This window comes from Seriola aureovittata, chromosome 23, assembly GCF_021018895.1.
Source record: "Seriola aureovittata isolate HTS-2021-v1 ecotype China chromosome 23, ASM2101889v1, whole genome shotgun sequence".
Lineage (NCBI taxonomy): Eukaryota > Metazoa > Chordata > Actinopteri > Carangiformes > Carangidae > Seriola > Seriola aureovittata.
In genome coordinates, this window is record NC_079386.1 from 7514850 (window position 1) to 7536888 (window position 22039).

The following is a 22039-nucleotide window of genomic DNA, read 5'->3' on the forward strand; positions in this document are numbered from 1 at the left end:
AATGTCAAAGTGTTTTCACTTTCACTTCAGCTTCATATATAAAAGATATCATGGATGTGCACTGATATTTCTGGGTTATTAATACCATAAAGGAGAAGAATATCATTGCTATGTTACAACAGAAGGACCTTTTCCTCAAACTTTGTCTAAAGAGCTTATTCTGTTGCTGTGGCTTCCACTGACCTGCCGGGAGGGGAGGACAGGGAGCGATGCAGCCCCACACTGGAGTTCAGGTCGTGGTAGTAGGGTTGGCTGGGCATGTCAGCCATGGAGAAGTTTACTGCTGCACCGTGGGTGATGGGCACTGTAGAGGACAAAGGGAAAAACAAAGCGAGACAGTTCATGCTGCAGTCACTGCAAAGAAGGAGTCCAATGTCAGCAGTGTTGTCAGACTGAGTGCAGTCTTTCCCTACTCTTGCATCTAGAGACGCACTATTTATCGCACAATAGCTTGACTAACTATTATTGATGCTTTGTGTTAAGAGGCACTGTGCATCAAATTAAGCGCTCCCTATTCACAGGTTAACTGTCTGACCACTGCAGGCGTTTCTGCTGAGCTCTCTGGTTAACAACTCACTTCTTTTCACATGGCTGTGGCTGCAGGGGAAACCTTTTACTAGTATATTACTGTTATCATAATTATCAATAAGTCCAATTTCAGTCATATGTAGCACTAAGAAGACAAACTGAATATGCACTAAACATGTACTGTAAATGTGCAGTGGTAAGACATGTATTGTTAAATGAGTTATCCAACCATTTGTTGCTCAATAGAATCATTTGTGATGCATTAAAAGTCAGATGAGCTCAGTAAACTTTCAGCTGAATTCACATTGCACTTCTCTGTGGTCCAATACAATACAATACTCAGCAGTTTCCTCACATAGTGATTTACAGTGGAAAAGGTGTTGTTTTTCTCACTGCGGTCAAGGTGAGGGATATTGTTTCAAGGGAGTCCGGGCCAATGTTTACAGAACAAAAGGAGTTCACCACCCATCCTCACTCTCTCCCTCTCTCTCTCTCTCTCTCTATGTCTCTCTATGTCTCTCTCGCTGCAGTGTGTGGCCCGCGAGGCAGCCTGCAGCTTGAGCGGTTGGTTGGTTTGGAGTCGATGAGAGGATGGAGTGTGTGGCGCCGTCTGTTGTGGTCTGAGGTTCACCACTGGCACGATCCCTCCGCCAGCCTCCGCCCTGGCAGCCCACTGTAGCCCTGGCAAAGGCCCCTACCCGCCACTACCCATACCGAGCTGTCTGTGGAGGAATGCATCCGGCCCGAGGACGCTGAATACAAGACCATTGTTTTGCTTTTTCATTCATGGCTGAGGATACCCCCAACCATCTCTCTCTCTCTCTCTCTCTCTCTCTCTCTCTCTCTCTCTCTCTCTCTCTCTCTCTCTCTCTCTCTCTCTCTCTCTCTCTCTCTCTGCTGGTTTCTCGCTTCTTGGCTCGGCACAATATTTGTGATGCCACTTGGCCACCCTGCCAATCATCTCATTTAATAATCTGGGCTTTGACTTTTAAGATCAAAAACACAGTGAATGAAACAATGATGCTGCAGAAAATACAATCTGCACAATGCCTCCTCCAGCAGATTACCTCATCTTACTATATAAGCAGATACGAGAAAATACACCGTCTTCACATATTTAGATCAGCAGTTTCATTTGCCCGTGCATGCCCACGTTTTCTGTTGACAAAATATTTTTGCACTTGGAGTCGAGGCTCCTGTTGCATTAATGAGTGTCCTCGTCGAAATGCTGCATTGCAAGTCAGCCTTGAACTCCGCAGCTCCCTTTGATGGACTTCAAAGAATGTCTCGAGAGCCTGGAGAGTTGGGAGAGAAGCGCGATGACGGATGAGCGGCTGCTTAGATATCTTCCCAGGGAGTGACCGGCTGAGTGAGTGACAATTCCTGTGCGTCCATCGACCTTTTTAAAATTCCAGCTCGACTTCAGTCGGCTTTAGTGAAACCGGGCTCGGTCACATGAGAGCAAACACACCAGCGCAGCGGCCATCTGGTCAGGGGGCAAATTAAACACTAAACAAAAACACAGCCTTTCAAAGGATATTCAGTCTCTGAGCAGTGAAACGAGCAGGTTCTGCCTTTCAGAGCGCGATGTACGAGGCGGTTAAGACGACCTGGTCCATGCTCCTACACTAGAAAGACTTTGATACAGTGGGTAAACAGAAACCAAGGTCGCCATTAAATAAAATTTGTGGCTCCAAATCCATTATACATGTCAACAGCTGCTTATTAGGATCTGTAAGTCCAAAGCAAGTCGACAGTTTAGAGGATGTTAGCTGCATAAAACTTGCACATGAGCAGAAAGTTTTACATTTTTATCCCTTATTTTAAAAAGAAATTAAAGGATAATGTTAATTCGATTATTATATATGATATATTTTCTGTTACATGTGACAAAGACGGAAGCAAATCCTCATATTGGAGAAGGTGAAACCGGAAAACTTTAGGCATCTTTGCATGAAAAATGGCTGAAACAATTCATTGATTATCAGAATAGTTGCGGATTAATTTTCCATCATTCAACTAATCAATTAACTGATTAATTCTTGCAGCCCTAAACTGTACTAGTTTTTATGACTGCAGGAATTCAAAACCAGCCTGAATCTAACCATAGGACCAGAACAACACACAGACAGCACAGTTATGTTTCTTTTAAACACAGGTTGTTGGGGGCGACTGGAGTTATTGCGCACCACAGGCATGTTACAGTTTAGCTAAGAGGCAGTACAGTGTCTCAGAGGGCCTTCAACTATCAGAGGGAAGAAGACTCCAGCTCCTGGAGGAACAACCGTCGACAGCTTTGCAGAGGGCAGACATGTCTATACAGATATACACAGGTTCATGCAGATGGCTTTGCAGTCAAGTATTCTCTCACTGCAAAGCAGACTGGCCAAACTGGAATTACCGCACTACAGTTGCATGGTGGATGTCAGTAAATACAGTAAACAGGTTGGGATTTGTGAAAAAAAAAAAAAAAGGAGCAAGTTAGAGAAATCTTTGTGAATTAAAACCAGACAACAGACAGCGTCACGTCACAGCTTCTGGATCGAGCCATAAAATAAGTTGGTGTCGTGAAATCGAAAAAAGTGTTTTAACCCTTATTTTGGGGCAAAGTCACCTAACTTTCTTTGCAGTTTTTATCAGATTTGATCGATGATTCTATACATTGGCTATACATGGCTCTCTCCCCATTCATTTCCCCATCAGATAGGGGCCTGGTCTTGTTAGCCAGAAATAACTGTCCGGGGACATCGCCAAGATGGCTGCTGCGTGGCAAGACTTGCCTAAAAGGACTTTGGTTGCACCTGTTAGATTAGGGAAACCTACACCTTCAACAGTCTTCTGAGTACATGGACTTTGGTGTCCTCATGTTATTCCCAGCATAGCTCCGCCCAGTTTCAAGCTGAGCTCAGGGCTAATCAGTGATAACTGAAAACATGTACTTACTTCTGGACACTCGCACCAGTTCTGCAACACTGAAGACTCCTGATTTGATGAAGCTGTCTTCCAAGTACACTGTAGAAACACAGAGGCAATAATCATGAGCTTGATCATTGGGTTAACAAATTTGAAATTCTTGTTATTTACTAGATGCACAATTAAAGTGTGTAGATTGTTGAATGTTGTGCATTATGTATTTCTTAGTGCGTTAAATGAAGAACAACATTGGATTAATTGCCAACCAAATAATCTCAAAAATATTGATTCAACATGGACGGGTTGTATTTGTTAATTTTCCATCACTAAATGTGTTTGTGCACGCTAAGAGAAAAAACAATAAAACATTTATCTTCAGCAGTAAAATTGAAAGTGACAGAGCCCCCTTTCAGTCTGAAACATACACAAACCTCTAATGACTTGTTTTCATGTTCTCCTTCAATCTGTCTTTTATTTTACTGAACGCTATTTTTATTTTTAACCTTCATGTTTTTTAGTAAACACCATGAGACGCAGAACCAAAACCTTATTTGATCTTTTCGTCATGATTTCCTTTTCTGTGGACACTTCATTTACTGCGCTTTAAACTAATGCCATTAAACCATTACGTGCAGCGCAGGACAAGAGTGACATGACAGGTGTGTGTGAGGAGGACGTGACATGCACATTGTGAGTCAAACTGCAACTGTTAGTACAACACAAGCGCTGAACTGCAAGGCTCTGCCTCGTCGATCAAACACACACATAAAACTTAATATCTGTCAATATTGACACTGGTATGCTGAGATAGGGCTAGGTCAAATTCTAAACTTTTATGGCATCAACTGAATTTCTACTATCCAGTGTTGAAAAATGCCTTGTCATTCGTTACCAATTTCAATATCTAAGGAAGAGCCAATAAGCAATCTCGTACCAAAGGGGTGACTGGCTGTCTAATGTAACATTACACAAACACGTCGTAGAGGCATGCAGGGAAAATATACATTATGCCGAGACAAAGGGCTTGCTTGTGTGTGTGTGTGTGTGTGTGTGTGTGTGTGTGTGTGTGTGTGTGTGTGCGTGGTATTTTGAGAGGCTTGACTACAGTGTGCGTTGCAAAGTAGGTGTAAATATATCTGACAGATCCAAAGTGTGGCTCCATGTTATCAGGCTTGATGCCAATAGTACATGCAAAAAGGACATACATTTTCATTTCTTGACAACTTCAGTCCGAAGTAAATAGGTTTATTATTTATGTGGTAAAATTGCTTTGAGTGGAAAAATGCCAAGGTGCTGAAACATAAAACTAAAGAGCTGCAGCAGACTTAAAACAAAAAACAAAGTTAAGTTAAACCACATTGTGATAAACAGGTTTATAATTTTTATGTTATGAAACTGCTGTGTGTAAAAATGCGTGGATAAGGAGCTGGAAAATAAAATGGAATGGTATTGGAAACGGTACCAGTATTGAACATTTTTGAAAGGTATCCAGCCCTATAGAAAGATACAGTATCACAGGAAGAAATATTCACTTTACTGAGACATTCACTGTAGTTTTGATATTCTGAAAATGTGCGATTGCTTCACTCTGTCCAGTGTAAGTAAACAGTTTTGAGACTCACTTGGAATCATGAATTGCTTGGAAGGAAGATGAGGTTGTTTCAGCATAGCCAGATTTTTTTTCTCCTGTTTTCAGAAAACTATTTTTAGACTCAACAAACGATGGCAATACCGTATGTTTCTTGTGGTGCCGAAGCATTCGGTGCATTCTGTGTGACCTGCCCAGGACTCAGCAACACTAATCACAGGCTGTCAGTCAAATAAAACAGCCAGACAAGTTATTGACACCCAAATGACTCCGGCTCGGCTTTGAAGCCATGCCAAGGACACTCGGGCCGTGCCAGGAAGATAGGCAGCTTGACTGGCACCTACAACGTCTAATGCCTCCAGTGAGCCAACGGCTTTTGAGGGGGAACTGTGCCACTGCCGAAGGCCTCCCAGGTCTGAGTCATTGGCTCGCTAGCATGTTTTCCTTGGCACTCATATCAGCAGAACCTGCTCTTGAGGTAGAAAACTAATTATACTTCTCAAACTATTTTCATACCAACATTGTGACGACACAGTGCAAGTCAGTCCAGGGGAACAACAGCGCTGTCAGAGAATATTCTCCTCAGCTCGGCTTTGCTGGCTCACCTTGATGCACTCCACTACCAGCCAATCTGCTGTAACACTTTCACGATCTTGCGTGTCTTTTTTTTTTTTTATTTTAATTTTACAGTGTTTGATGTTGCCACTGGGGTGATGACAACTGAAATTTAACGATCCAATCAAACTTTATTCCTCCTCAGTCCATGCAAAGTTAAAAACTGTGGCCTCAGCTAGTGGATGTCTTAATTTTACACCGGTTTAGATAATTTAGTTTAATAACTGAAGTGTTAACATAAACTGGACAGCCAATGTCCAATGTTTCAAAATAGCAGCTTTTACACTTGACAGTGCTGCATGTGGACTACGCCTAGGCTGACAAGCCTTTACTATTACGCAAGTCACAGCAGATCAACACTATTTAAATGAGGTAAGCTATGTAGCACATAGGTTACTGTACAGTAGGCGAGTGCAGAGGAACAATAGAGCAATGACAGAAGGGAGGAGGGAGGATGACTGGTACTGTGCATACCTGGAAGAGGGTTCTTGCCTGGCTCATTGTTACTGGGACTTCCTGACTGCTGCGAGTCTGCAAACACACAGAGAGGAGGGGGGAGGTTAGTATAGCACAAAAATATACCTTCCCACTAAAGCACGATTTTCTTGTCAGCATTGATTACTTCCAGCAAAGATACCAGTATGGTAACTTACAGTAAAAAAGTAAATCAGAAGTCTTACTGTATTTACTAGCATTTATTCACTCCCCAGGCATCTTGAAATAAAGAAATAACTCCTGTCAACACGCATAAAGTGCAGTTCAGGACTCAAGATATTTCCTTCCTGGGTGCCTAAATGTTTTTCCTTATCTACCAGTCACGGAGAGCATACCTACTGTACATTAAACAAGAACAGTTTTGTTTCAACAGCATTATCATTAATGGGAGGGCAAAGGGGAAAAAAAGCTCTGTGTCTGACACAGGATAGCCTAAAATTTTTTACCAGAAGACCTCTGGGTAATTTTTCAAAGGGGCTGAGGGAGTGTTGGGGGATAGAGAATGTGTTCAGTCCTGCTGTGCAAGGTACGAGCACAGAACAAAATGTGGAGTGAGGACAGGAGGGGCGGGAAAATACAAGGAAACATGAGTGGAATTCTTTCCACCGGCAACGGTGCACAGGCTGTGGTATGAGATGGCCCGGACTGACGTCTTTTACCTCAAAGCCTCTCTGGGAGGGGAATCTATCATTCCTCAGTAGCTCCTGCTCCGGTCAATCACCGACAGCCATGAAAAGCCTTTTATCTTTTACACCACGCAACACGAAAAGTTGTGAAACATCAAAATTAAGACTATAACTCAATGTCAGATTTCAATCCGCGCAAAGAGTGATGGTGTTTTTCAAATAAAAACAACTGGCTCAACCTACTGTAGCGAGGCCTCACACCCATGCACGGAGTGGCGCTGAATTGATGCCATGTCTAACAGCGAACGGCGGGGTCTGAGTGGACCCCCCATAATGACTCAAACTGGCCCGAGCCTACACATGCCCTGAGCAGAGAGGGCTCAATGAGAACCAGCAGGGAGATTATCATCTACGCCTTTAACACGAGAGAGCCGAGACAAGAAGCTCGAAACAGTGAACTCAGATACCCTCGCCTTGCAACAACACCCCTTTTCCTGCCACGGCTCTCATGAGCTGTGTTACAGAGGCAATGGAGAGAAGGAAAGAGAGGGGGGTGGGAGAGAAAGAAGAAAAAAAGTTGAAAGATTTATCCTTTTCTTGTTCTCTTTCTATGTCTCTCTCCCTCTCACTCTTGTTCCCCCTCTCCTAAATTTGACTATTAAACAGCACTGCAAAAACAGAATGTTCTTGGCCGAAGCTCAACAATGACAAAGTAGGGAGGGAACAGGACCATACGTTAAGGAGAAAAAAAATCCCCTCTTTTCTGAGTGCTTAGCCCTAAAAACGTACAAGAAATGTACAAGTCATGGTCTTACAATATTATCTCAGCTCAGCTTCCTAAAAAAGTAAAAGCTTAAGCCTGACTTGTCGGGTAGTCCTTCAGGTTTTAGGGGATCTCTGTACACACAGAACAGTTTGAACATGTTTATTTCTGTCTGTTTCTTCGTCTACAAATTGCCTGTCTCAATTTCCCAGAGCCCAAAGTGATGTCTTCAAATTGCTTATTTTGTCTGATGTGCGGTCCAAAACACAAAAGATATTCTATTTACAATGATATAAAACAGAGAAGAGCTGCAATTCTTTGAATTTGAGAAGCTGGAACAAGGCAGCGATTGGCATTTGTCCTTGTTAAATCACTTAAAATGCTAATCAATTACCAAAATTGAAGATTAAGTTTCTGTTAATCATTTCAATACTAACATCTGTGTTACATTGCAAGTTGTACACTCTTGAACATGTTCACGTCATCGTCTGGCCTCAGCGAAATACTTTCCCTTGCCTTGCACCAATAAGCGGCGAGTCCCTTTAGTTGCCCCCGACACACACACACACCACACACACACACACATACATATGCATGCACACAGTCTGTAAAGCAGCTTTTGTGGGTGAGCAGAGGTTTGTGTGGATTTGGCACAGCACATGTCCATAAAGTGATTGCAGGGAGCTCAGTGGCCTTGTCTTCCTGTCTTCTCCCGCCCCCATGCCATTTTCAGAGTCATCCATCAGTCTAGTTGTGACTGCCAACTCCACGTTCGCTCCCCGAGAACTGCTGAGAGGGAAAGAAATGGGCAGGAGTGGGGGGAGGGTGGGGGGGTAAGAGGCACAGGAGAGCGGAGAGGAGGTAGACGCTGAAAAAGGTGATGATGGGAGAAAAAGGGCGAGGAGGTGGAGGTGGGATCCGTGCGCCGGTACGTTCACATCAGATCAGAGTTTTTCATTTTCTTTTTTTTTCTTCTTCTTCTTCGGCGAGGGCTGAACAGGCAACCATGACAAAAAGAGCAGATGGTCGTGGCAATTAGAGATCCCAGGAAGCATCTTCCAGCATGAGGCCCCACTGCAGCACCAGGAGAGACCACCTGGATGACTCAAGGTGGGATGCAAGCATATGGCGCATCTGCCAGGCCTGCCCCGGACCTGGAAACACCTCCCCTATTGCATTACATTTTACCTTTGACCCAAGAAGGGCTGCTTCATGCTTCTTCTTCCAGTGTGATTTTATTATTTAGCACGTTGCGTGCACATTTGTCAGGCTGTGAGTTTGCTCTTTTTATCTATTTTAGACTTTATTTCAAATCTAGTCTGTTTTCTATCACAACAGGTATTCAAATAAAACCTATTTTATAAATTATGGGCAAGTAAAAAAAAAGATAATTCTGCATTACAGAAAGTTGGATTCAATCAGAGATAAATTGACAGTGAATTTTATTTTTAAAAAGGCACCTCAGAAAGTGCCTGAAATAAAGTTAAGAAGTGGGATCTGAGTCCTGGTATCTGTATCTGAAAGGTGTCCTGTGCAGAAGCCTGGTCAATCTGATAATCTTCAAATAAACACTAGTGTAACCTGTAAATAAACAGTTGTGGTCGAGGAGGCTGGGCTTTGCCCTGGAAGCTTGGCAGGGCTTGATCACAGAGCCAGACACCACACACACACTCTCTCTCTTACACACACACATACACACACACATAAACACGCACCTACACACACGGCCCTTTTCCAAAAACAACATTTCTTGGCACCGTCCGTCCCTGCCACTTGTTTAAATAAACAAACCGGTTCATGAAGGAAGTGAAAAAACAGTACCACATATGAATCAGGTCATCCGCTGTTACTCAGCAAAAAAAGCAAGTAAAAAAAAAAAAGCAGCAGAGGGGGCTTGTGGGTATTTTGGATGTGTCCACGAGTTCTTACACCTTCGTGTCCGGTGGGATACTTATCATACCACTGTAACGATTAGGGCAATTAGGGGTAATGGCAACAGAAATCTGGCTCGGGAAGAAAGTTTCTCAGTGCTCGTGAGGCGTCTCCACGCCCATGTGTGTTACTCGCCTGGATTTTATAATCACTTAAACACTCACACACACTCTCCCAAACCCACCCACTCATTTTTTGGCATGATACCCATACTGTTCCCACTAAATTGCGGAACACACATACACATACACATACACACATGCAGTGTGGATTAAATTAGCCACACAGTTTGGGAAACTTTCTTTTTTTTTTTGACAGCGGCGGTGCACGTTCCTAGCCCGCAAACACTTGCAGACACGTACAGATATCCTCCACAAAAAAACAGTGCGCACGCGCGACACGCACACCCTGCAGATGCATACCGCTGTCGACATTTCAGGAGGAGAAGCCTGTCTGGCAGCCATTTTATGCCGAGCGGGGTTCTGTGCACATGTATAGCACTCTGGCTGCCAGAGGCATGGGTCCCGAGCCAAGACGCATTTCAGCAGCCTGGGGAGGCAAGGGGAGGGGAGTGTGGAGGAGAGGTGGAGAGGGGTGGACTCCCAGAGAAGTAGGGAAACAGAGAGAGGGAGAGGGGCAGAAAATATCGACCTAATTACGGAGCAGCTCCGATGCGTAATGTTTCGACAATACAGCTGCTCCTGAGTAAATATTTGATGTGGCCGCGCAGCCTTACTGCTCAGTGTCCTCCTGCTTTTCTTTCCTGTTCTGCTGCAGGAGACTCCAGTTTGTCCTTCATTGAAAATGCACAGCCCAAATATGACTCTGTGTGTGTGTGTGTGTGTGTGTATGTGTGTATGTGTGTGTGTGTGTGTGTGTGTGTGTGTGTGTGTGTGTGTATGTGTGCAGCACAGGGTCATGCAAGTCTTGACAGTATGCATAAATGACTGTACATGTGCCGGTATGTAATGTGTGTGTGTGTGTGTGTGTGTGTGTGTGTGTGTTTGTGTATGTATGTGTGTGTACTTTGTCCCGTGTCCTCCTCTGCTCCTGGTTTCTATCATTCACAGCTTTGTCGATGACCTCACACCACTCGGGCTGGCTTCCAGCAGCCAGCAGAACCTGCTCTCTTCTCCAAATCTCTTTCTTTCTTCTCCTCGCTATCTGTCTATCGCTGTCCCTGTGCCTGCAACAGTATCCGTCCTCTATTGTATCTTTTCATACCCGCCTCTGTGTATATCTACTATTCAGTGTGTATCTGTGACGATATCATCTTATCAAGTGAAAAGTGCACACTATCTTTTTTTGGAATTTAATGATTTTTTTTCACCCATATCCTCTTTTCTTTTTTTAACACTTTTTCTTTCTTTTAATGTTTCCATCTGTGTTGGCGCTCTCCCCCCCCTTGCTGCCTTTTTTTAATGCCCCCTCCGCTCTCTCTCTCTCTTTTTACCTCTTTGTCTCTCTATCTCTCTCTTCTCTCCCTCCCTCACGCTTTGTTGTCTAAACAAAGTGGCCTTTATCAGGATGAGCCGCAACCCAAACAAGCCAAACAAAAGATATGGGCGAGGAAATCTGCCCGCAGAAGAGGGAGGATCTTATCGTGCCAGCCATTGTGTGCCAGCCTGCCAACTGGCGATGCCCCCCACTGCCGACCCCTCCCCGCACTCACACACACACACACACACACACACACACACACACACACCAAATGCTGGCATCTCAGCCCCCCCTCGACCCACCCACCCACCCACCCGGGCTCATGCGCTGCAGTCGGCAAAGGGCTGGCACCTGACCTGGCCGAAAAGAGAGTGATGTTGACGCCAAGGGTGAAGGGAAGAAAAACGCTGCAGCCAAATGGGACGCCATCTTGGGGTGGCAATGTCTCACAGGGAAGATGAGCTTTGACTATGCAGAAAACAAAAACTGAAATGCAGCTAAACTTCTTGGTTTAACTGTTTTATCTGTATTTGGTCGGGCTGGGAGTTGAACTTCAACGCTTTTGTTTTACAGCCTCTTCAATGCATTATTGTTGGATTTATAATGAGTGATACCTCTACACAGACAGACATGGATAGTACTGTTTTCCCTTTGACAAACTGTGGCTATGTTCCACCAGCGGTGCCCATACACTGTGTGACACTGTAATGATTATCTCATAATTGGAACAAGGCAAGTATTTCTTATTGGCTTAAAGGAGCACCTGGTAATCCGGATAGCTACCCTATCAAATGACCGCCACTGACGGGGGAATGCAGGTACAGTAGGATGAGTTACACACACACACACACACAGACACACAGACACACACACTCACACGAAAAATAAAGAAAGGCAGGGAAAAAGTGAGAGGGGCAAAGTTGAAACGTCTGCGAGAACAATGACATTTTGCTTCTTTTCTCCAAGACAGACACCACAGACTTGTTCAATAGAGCAGGAGGGGACACACACACAGACAGACACACACGCGCGCGCGCACACACACACACACACACACACAGACACAGACACACACACACACACACACACACACACACACACACACACACACACACACACACACACACACACACACACACACACACACACACACACACACAGTAGGACTGTCAGAGTTTTGAGACTTATGGAATCAAGTGGGATCCCAGCCCAGACAAGAACAATGACAAGCCATACAGTGTGTGTGTTAGTGTGTGTGTGTGTGTGTGTGTGTGTGTGTGTGTGTGTGTGTCTGTGTGTGTGTGTGTGTGTGTGTGTGTGTGTGTGTGTGTGACCCAGCTCACTTGTATCTCTCTGTGTGCGTGTGCTGCTGCCACCTCGATGTGTATGGGTGCGCGTGCATGGATCATCGGTGTGTGTTTGTTTCTAATCAGTGCATACTAATGCCGGTGAAGAGCGGGCCCTCTTTCTCTCCGCCGAGTCTCTGTGCCTTCTCCTCCGTAAACTCTCACGGCAGTGAAAAGAGGAGAGCATTTTAACCGAGCCGGGAGGACAACAGGCTCCTCATTGAGGTCACCAAACAGTGTGGACGGGGAGGGAGCGCATTCAGTGGCGAGTGGGCCTTGAACAAGGGACTGAATGGCCTGACGGATCATTAGCCACACCGGCCCGGGAGAGGAGAAGGAAGAACCTGGCAAGCACAAAGGGATACACAGCCACAAAACCAAAGATGCAGATGAGGGTTAAGCCATCTAAATTCAACTTCCCCACCTTTTAATTTGTGAAATAAAGTTTACCCACCTCGACACAGACGCACACATCACATGCATATACTGAGCATACAAACACGGAAGCTACAAACACTCAACAGTGTTCGTGCAGGCCTGCTAGATGTGCACACGCACACACATGAATTCACACACACTGACATACATTCGGGCACAAACAGGGGCACACACCCGGCGTCCCGCGGCGAGCTGATCTGTGCTGTACATGTGCGGTGCAGCCAGCGACCGAGGCGCAGGCAAGCTGCACGACACGACAAAGTGGCTCATCTGTCCCATGAAAAATGACCAGGCTGGCCTCCAATCAGCACACTGCGTCCCACTTAATGTTTCCACCTCCTCCCACTCTCTGTTTGTCCTTTTCTCACAATGTGGCCTTTTTTTATTACACTCCCTTTTTTCTTTGCCTTTTACTGTATCGCTTTTCATCCTTTCCTCTCAGCCCAAACTTGTCATCTCCTTTGTGGCACCTGGCACCATCCACTGCATTAAGTGTTAAGATATACCTTTATATCATTATCAAAATAACTTGTGCCAATCAATAACCAACTAGTGGATTGAAAGGAAATCAATTTTGATCATCTTCTTAATCATTTAAGCAATTTATTATTGCTGGTTTCAGCTTCTCCAAAGTGACGATTTGAAACTTTTCTCATTTCTTTATCATTGTAAAGTGCATCTCTTTGGATTTGCGACTGTTGGTAAGTCAAAACAAAAAATCTGGAGGCTTCACTTTGTGTTCTGGGAAACTGTTTTGACTATTTTCTGAGATTTTATGGACTAAATGATTATCTTATCAACGGGAAAACTGCATCAACAGATTCACTGATAATGAAAATAATTCTTAGATGAAGCCTTTAAATTGTTTACACTTATAAAAACCACATGGATTAGCTGGTTGTCCAAAAGTGTGGGCTCATCATTCACTAGTTTAATCAGCGTCAAGTCTGGCCTGTGAGAAAAAAGAACACTGCATCTGCGTTGAAACAATGGGCCCATCAATGGCCAACCTCGGCATCTTTCTGGTATGCACCAAACAAACAATTAGCTTTGTTGTGGCGTAATTGACTGGCAGGACCGGGTGGCATTTACATTCGCCCGCTGTTGCCACCCTGCCATTCGGCGAGACGGGGTTAAAAAAGAATAGGTCCATACGAGGGTGGAAGGTTGGCCACATCTCTCTGGTACGAAGACACTGCTGTTTTTTTTGTTTTTTGTTTTTTTTTTCCACGGTGGCAAACTTCCAAGCAGGAGCGTTTTTTTTTAATGCATGGCTGTGGAGGAAGGAGGGAAGGGAGGGTGGAGTGAGGACGAGACTATAGATTTCATTATGCATGCGTGTTTTCTCATTCATTGTAGTGGTGGGAAGGGGAGAGGGAGAGGGTAAGGGGTGTGTGGTGGGAGGGTTGGGGGGAGACAAACCAATGACATTCCGTCGTTGTAGTCCTCCTCCTACACACACACACACACACACACACACACACACACACACACACACACACACACACACACACACAAGGAGCAGTCTGGGAGCGAGCCGCTATAGGCTAATGAGGTGACACTCACCGTCTGGAGACTAGCCAAAACAGTCCATTAACTCCTAGCCAGTAGTTAAGAGGAGAAGAAGGAGAAAGGTGGTGGTGGGGAGGGTGGAGAGGAGAAAAGAGGAGGCGGATGGAGGGGGGGGGGCAAGCGGGTGAGGCGGGCGGCTAGCCGATGGGTTGGTGGGTGGAGCATGTGAGGGGGAGAAAAAAAAGAAGAGAGTCTGAAGTCTTTCAGGATGTGAGGGTGGGGGGTATTTCTGCAGTTTTGTAGTTGTGAATGAACCAGCGGGGTGGCTGGTATGGGGGGGGTGCTGTGCACGAGCGTTCACCGTCGGCGATTATGCTCTGTGGAGGCAGCTCTTGAGGAAAAGTAAGACTGTGTGTGTGTGTGATGGAGTAGAGGTGGTGGGGAGGGCGGTAGATGCCATGAAAGAGAGAGGACAAGGGAGATAGATCCAAAACCCCCCAGTCAGGCAGACAGACCTTTGACAGAGGAGCTCTGTGATTCGCCTCTTTCATCTTCAGAACCCCCCTATCCAGTCGGATAATTATGAGACAAATGCACCGGACCCCTGCTGCTTGAGTGGCAATGGGCATGGGAGGCCAGAAACACAGAGAGAGGGTTCAAACCTGCACGTCTCGACTGGTCCAGAGGGAGGGGGGACAGAGGGAATGAGAGATGGCGGGGGTGTTTAGGGGTCTGGGAAATTCCCCACTCTCCCAAGAGAGACAAGTTGGCCCACAGATCATAGTTCAGGGACAGCCTGGTTGTGATACTAGCGAGGCTTAACTGCTTTTAGCCACCAATTTCCTTTCAACTTCAACACACACACACATGCACGCACGCACACACACACGCACGCACACATGCACGCACACATGCACACACGCACACACGCACACACGCATATATATCCAGTTAAGAAATATTGTTTGGTTTTCAAACGTACTTTTCTGAAAATCATCTGAAATAAGCTTCCAGATTTCTGACTTGCAGCTGGTGGAGTGTGCGTCTGAACCAGTTCACAACATGTTGCTTTATTAATGTATTTGATGGTGCTCTGGTCTGCACTGATAAGGGAGCACAGTTACCTACATCTTTATCTCACACCAGCCATGCTTATACCCTGAAGCAAACAGCCTAGAAGAATTCAATTGTATTCAACAAAAAATTCCAGTGAAAATCAATTTGTAAATCTGTAAAACTGCTTTGAATTTAAAAGTGATTTATGTGAAAATAATTTTAAATTTTGCGGAAATAAGAGAAGAACAAGCAAAAAAGCAAACTCTTATTGATGTCAGTACTTTTCAGTTTTAGTATTTGCAGATGAAAATCATTTTTATTCCCTTTTCTTTTCTTATTAAAGTTTCAGAGATGAAGCCACTTAATTTTGACTCGGCCGTGTGTAATACTGTGTCTGTGAGTCATCTGCCAGTGATGTGTCAGTGATTGTCAGCGCTTACGACGGCGTCAGGCCTCAGCCAAGAGGAGTTCCCACTGGCTGAGAGCAGCAGGCCAAGCCAGGGCGACTGGGTGCTCCCTCACAGGGCAAAATGGCTCTCCTCCAGCTGGGCGAGAGGCCACCGAGGATCCCTGCCACCCATTGCCTCTGTTTGCACTCCCTGAGCTCTGCCAAGCGAGCAGCGGTATAAAAAAAATAAAAAAATAAAAAAATAAAAAACGCACACAAACACACACGCACACACACACACACCTTAAACTGGGGACGTGGAAGGAATTATCCGATCATAGAATGCCACCACATCTAAGACCAGATCTTGGCCCAAAACAGACAAAGAAAACAAAGTGTGCACTCATTCAGACGATTTTGCTGGCACTGCTCCCCTGGAACGGGACATAGGGTGGAGAAAGGGGGGAGAATCAACCACAGAGTTTAATGTGTCATTACAAGCATAAAAACAGACTACTGACATTGCCAACAGATGTCGAGCCAGTTTATTTTTGCCATTACAACTGCAGTAGGGAATAAAGCAGCAGGTGCAAAAGAACACAGTCTTGTAGCTTTCTTCTTTACTATCCAGGCTACTGTGCTGCTGCTGCATCATCATTTCTCCTGATCTGTTACTCAGACATGCATTATGGGGTTGGAGCTGGATATAAAACATAAATCCTTCTGTACCTAAATCAGTCCATAGCAGGGAACTGAAACCTGTCGAGTACCAAAAACTGGCACTGAATGATAGATTTGTGATCTTGCTTTCTTATTATTTGATCAAATATTTCCTATTTAAAGTTTCTTACAGGTGCTGAAACTCAAGTACTGTACTGATACCCAGTCCTACATGTGGATTACATATTACTTGTGTACCACATGGGTGAGGACAGTACCTTCTGGCAAAGTGTTGAACAATCTTCAAGAGCCTTAGCTCTAACATGCCCACACTTTTCTTAACTTGTGACTTCCAATAGAGCAGTAATGAGGGAAAGATGTTTTAACTCTTTAGGGTGTAAGTTGTTCAGATGTAAGAGAGGAGCTTGTTGGTGGTTTAAAAGCCGGCTGCCTGCCGCATGGCCAGTAAAACCCCTCCTTTCCTGTTAATGAGCCTGGAGACGGGGCTTTCTGAGGCCCCCAGTCAGAGCTGGCCCGAATCAAAGCATCCGTGGGGATCAAGGCTCGGGGCCAAGAGGGTTTCTTGTGGGAGTGGGCTTCGGGTGTCTCCACTGGCACAAGACCAGCGAGAGAAGCTTTTAGGGCAACAAGGGAAATTACAAGAGTAATTTCACTAAAACCACGATACTTATAAAGAATAGTGTTGGTGGTTCTCGTGGAATCACTGCACCAGGTAAGTGCTCATTTGGTGAGCCACAGTCTGATGCAGAGCAGCGGTTTGAAAAAAAAAAAAAAAAAAAAAACAGCATCATAAAACAGGTTCTCACATAAGTCAAGAGGAAGTGACAGCGGCTGTGCCCGCCACAAGGTCAGAGCGTTGGCAGTCATCCAGAGACGGTGGAGCTCCTCCGCTCCTCGTAGACCCTCCAACTGTCTGGAGATATCCAGCTAACAGCAGTGAAGGTGCAAAACCATCTTTGCTCTTTGTGGTTGTTGGTCCCAGATGCACAATTCAAACACAAACATCCAGAGACTCAATACAGTCAACAGCCCGTCACTTACCACAATAAAGCACCATATAATCATGACAAAACATCTTGGTCTTACAGGAGATCAAAATGCAAATCTAATCTCTCAGGGTTAACAGAGTATTCCCTGTGCCACACCACAAGCGTATGATTTATAAATCATACTTAAGTGCATGCTAAGCGAGATGTTCACAGCCAGAGAGAGAGAGAGAGAGAGAACTCTTCCACATTCCTGGCAAAAAAACAGAGAGCAAATCTGTTCTGTGCTACTAAGGCCTGCTGAGGCAGCCCCCTCTGCCACTGCAGCAATAACAACATGTGGTTTGGCTGCACAGCACCAGTTTACAGTGGGAAGAGGAGAGGCGCGAAATTAATTTCAGATTCTGTTGTTTGAGAGTCATAAACAATGTTTTTGCAAAGACGGCTACAGTGTTTGGTCACATGTTTAGAAGACATTAAATCAGTCGCTTCACATGGTTTTGGGGAAATATATTAGACGTATTACAGATCAAATTTACATAGCAAACTGTGGTCATATTGCACACACTGTATGTGTAGCAGGAATGAGCGCATGCTGTGTCCTCAGGCATCGCAAGCCTAGTCCTTCTTCACTATTTTGGGCGAGAATTAAAAAGGCTTTTGTTTCAAAATTATTTCTGGTTTGTTTGGCAAATCGCTGGAATGATACAGAGAACAAAGACATATGTCACCAGGTCTCACCTGGCAGGTTTCTGTTTGCATGCTGCTACCCTGAACATTGTGGTTTTGTGATTACATGCTTGCTCTGATACAGTTAAGAAGGGAAGGCTTTCTGTTAAAGCAAGTTTAAGTCGGGCTGTCCTCGGAGCTCTGCTTCAGCCTTTCCCACGAGGCTCCCAAACCATAATCTCTTGAAATATTTGCACAGATGACGGCAGCACTCGGCTGTTTTGACATGGAGCGGCATGAGCGAGATCTAGCACTCACTTTTTCCATCACTTTTCAGTTCAGGAACAGGAATTCCCCTTTTCCCGCTTTTCCCTGTTACCCGCTCGCACGCCTCCCACCAACCCATATAACCCTCCCAGCACTCCTTCCTCCACTTCCTCAGCCTGCTAGGATTTGTCCACTCAGGGCCACACCACAGGGGCCTTTACACCCGCCTCACAGCCAGCTCCCACTCGTTCAAGCATGTTGTTTTCACTTTATCTGAGATGCCAAAAGTTCGTTCACTGGGATCAGGGGTGGGTGGGAGGGCAAATAGGGTTAGAGTAAATGCTGCAGGGGGGGGGGTGAGGAGAGCAATGATTCCTGCTCTGCCTGGTCCAGTTCAGGAAGGCAAGCATGGCAATCAGGGCTGTACTGTTTATGTTTCATATGTCTGGCAGGGTCGTCTCTGTGCTGCGAGCAAGAAACTATAGAAGAAAGTGGGTTATGTTTGCATTTGACAGAGACTTGATTTTCTTGTTCATCACAACCGCTCACCCGCACACCCACCGATACTGGTTCAAGCAGCACAAAAACACACTGAACACATGCTCACACACGCACAGATTTTCCATTTTACCTCTCTTAAACTCTTAGTGGTGCCCCCTTAGGCAGTCAAATGTGAACAGAAATATTACACTGCTGTCTTATGCAGCGATGATGTTTGCCTCCAAGTGCTTTTCCATTATCTAAAGTCCAACCTGCTCAGCTACCCAGTCCTTCAATGTGATCTTTCACTTTGCTCCCTTCTTCCCTCCCTCCCAAAAATGAGTCAGACTGGTGACTTTTTTGATAACCAACCAAAAAGGACACTGTCAGTGCTACAAATATTCTATATCATTAGTTTACCCATTAACCTGTCAGTTTAATTTAGCAACAAGCAAACACATTCTCCCAAATCTAAATTCTCACTCTGCTAAATGCCAAACTATACATTATTCAACCTGAAAGTATTTGAGGATTTCAGTCACTTCCCTTTACTATAGTTGCACTGAATTTGGTGTGAAATCTGTCCAAAGGCCATAAAAACATAATCTCCTCATACTAGCCACACTGTTGCATCATGGGAACTGGAAAGAATATCAAAGGGCCACCGCTGGAGCAAACTCTATAATCCCCCTCCTGGCAAGCATCTACATATATACATCTCTTCCGCCTAAGTTTTTTTTTTTTTTTTTTTTTTTTTAAACCCTAACCCTGTGTGCATGTGCATGTAGAAAACCATATCTCTTTACTGACACTGACAGCACAACAGGCTTGTTGCAGTCACAGCTCTCGTAAGGTTGGCAGCCTTGCAGAAACACTTCCCATTTGCGGTGCGGGGCTTAGTCCAAGCCACTTGAACTTGGCAGAGCTTACCTGGAACAGCCTACCCGTAGGACTGCCACAGACTCTCCCCCCTCAGCCAAGGCAGGAGGCCTCACTGTAAACTACAACAGCTGAAGTCGGCCACACCTCCAGAAAACTGGCTACAACTGACTTCCAAGTATTTATCAAGGAAGAAGGAGGTGATAAGTTTTCATCAACCTTTTCCTGTTGAGCTGGTTGAACAGCTTGTTTTCAGCAAGTATTTTTTAATTAGATAATACATGAACTTAGACAGGACTTCCAAATATTATTAGCAGTACAATGTATCATAATTGCAGGAATTGTTTGTGACTGGAACAAAGTTGATTAAATGTACTAGACAGTACATACAGTACAGAAGCTACAGTACCTTTCACAAAGGACACAACTGTTCAAACAAGGTGACTTTCTTTATCAATTGAGAGAGAATTACACAGATCATATGACACCATATGGAATTCTTTTTACACATAATGTATTTCCTTTGCAGGCGCTGTGAAAGGCGAGGCCTACAGGGAGTCCTCTTTAGGAGGAGGGGAGGAAAAAAAAGCTGTATGTATGGTGAGGAGGGAGGGGGGGTGGGGGGTCGAGGGGTTTAGTGGGGCGGTCCAAGCACGCTCAGCGAAAATATGCCTCATGCACTCGTTGAACTTGGGGCCTGCGCGGGCTTCTCTCAAGGTTACAGGAGAGGCCTGTGCGGAGAGGAGCAGGAGAAAGAAACCATGCAGCAGCGGTCCACACGCAACAAGGTTTCCACTGCTTTCACTGTGAGAAACGCTTCATTGTCAGCTTCCCCTGAATGCGAAAACATGTAATAATTGAAAACTTATGTCACAACATTTTATCTAGTGAGTAGTGTCTCAACCACACTGAGTGTCACTGAGTCTTGCTGCGAGTGTCTGTTGCTCAGATAACAGAAGCAGCGAGCGATCGCCTTTGACACCAGGTTTCCTTCCCTCCTCAGAGCCTGCCGGGACCCAGGCCATGTATCCGCTGCCGCACCCCTGAGCCCTCGACCACACAAAGGTAGGAAGCGGCCGCCAGGGCAGGGCGCATTGTGGCGAGGCCACTAAATCACCTCTTGTTTCATCCACCGCTATTTACGCACGTTCCGCCAGAGGAAACCATAAAGACAACAAGGCTTAGTAAAGTGGTTTGCTGGAAAGAAGCGAGCATGGGCGATTAGCTAATTGAATGATATGGATAGTTATGGTTTTTGATGTGATACATCTATGCACAAAGAAAATGATACATTCCCAACACCTGCACAATGCAATCAAATGTAATCGAGTGTAATAGCACTGCAATAAATACAACTTACCAAGCAAACATTGCTGACTCACCCATATAACTTTTGAGTTCATCATTTTTAGTGATGCATAGCATTACATGTACACAAGTACATATTGTAATTTTCTTTTTCTCCATCATACAGCTGAAACAAAATATTAAATCCTCATTTAACACTTACAGTAAACAGTACAACCTCCAAAGTAAAAGCTCTGACACTGTCCCACAAAACAGTAATTCATGGATAAATTGTATTGGATTATACATGTGTTAATATAATGTGTCATTAGGAAATTATGATTTCATGAGTGTAAATCACTGCAATGCACAGTAATTACATATACAGGTTATATATGTGATGGTACAGAGCATTTAGGACTGTAAAATCAACATGTCAGGGAAGGGGTCAAAGGGCAATAGGTAGTAAACGTTCAGCTGAATGAATTGGTCACTTTGCCTTTCCTCAAGAATTAGCAGGCCATTAGCACCTCGTAAAAGGGCCACTTCTCTGTTTTACAACAGACTGGACCTGCTTCCATACAAACAGGCAAGCAAAGTGATTCAATCACATAGAGTATGAAAAACATGGTTCTGGCGTAAATAAAAGCAAAAAGCCACAGTGGAATTATGTCTACATAGCCTACATCAATGGACAGATATTACTTTGATATAAGCTTATTAAAGGGACCAAAAACATTTCTTCAGTCAATCCCGGATAATTTTCCAAAAAAAAAAAAACAAATTAGCATAAGATGAAGTGGGTCATTCTCATGTCTTGATTAAAGTAGGCCTCAGCTTTGCCCAAGTGGCCAAGCAGCAGACTGCAAGTTGGGCTGTGCGCGCTGAAGGCCTTATCGAAGCCGCTTTCATAAACAAGAGGAGGAGGGGAAAAAATAGCCCCATCGAACATAATAAAGGGAGCTTCAAAGCAGCCATAGAAGAGAATCAGTCGGAGTATTAGAAGCCACTTGGGGTTGTCAACGTGATGGCTTAGATGTCACTGGAGAACATCTTCATGGACGTAAAGCGGGCAAACAAATTAAGAGGGATGAGCTCACACTTGGTGGATTAGTTTTAGATTTACGGAGGCAACTTGGAGCCAATGCAG

General features: G+C 44.8%; 1 protein-coding gene across 9 annotated transcripts in view; it reads right to left on the reverse strand.

Annotated features, from left to right (window-relative positions):
• The window catches only part of LOC130164650 (nuclear factor 1 B-type-like), a 78357-nt gene that overhangs the window by 21600 nt on the left and 34718 nt on the right, over nt 1–22039 (reverse strand). For 7 of the 9 annotated variants that reach the window (XM_056369526.1, XM_056369520.1, XM_056369521.1 and 4 more), the window contains exons 3-5: nt 6119–6175; nt 3472–3540; nt 184–304 (exon numbers count right to left, since the gene is read on the reverse strand). In XM_056369526.1, coding sequence (XP_056225501.1) covers nt 184–304; nt 3472–3540; nt 6119–6175 — 247 coding nt within the window. The remainder of the gene's footprint in view (nt 1–183; nt 305–3471; nt 3541–6118; nt 6176–22039) is intronic. The other 2 variants (XM_056369522.1, XM_056369523.1) reach the window with 1 other exon arrangement.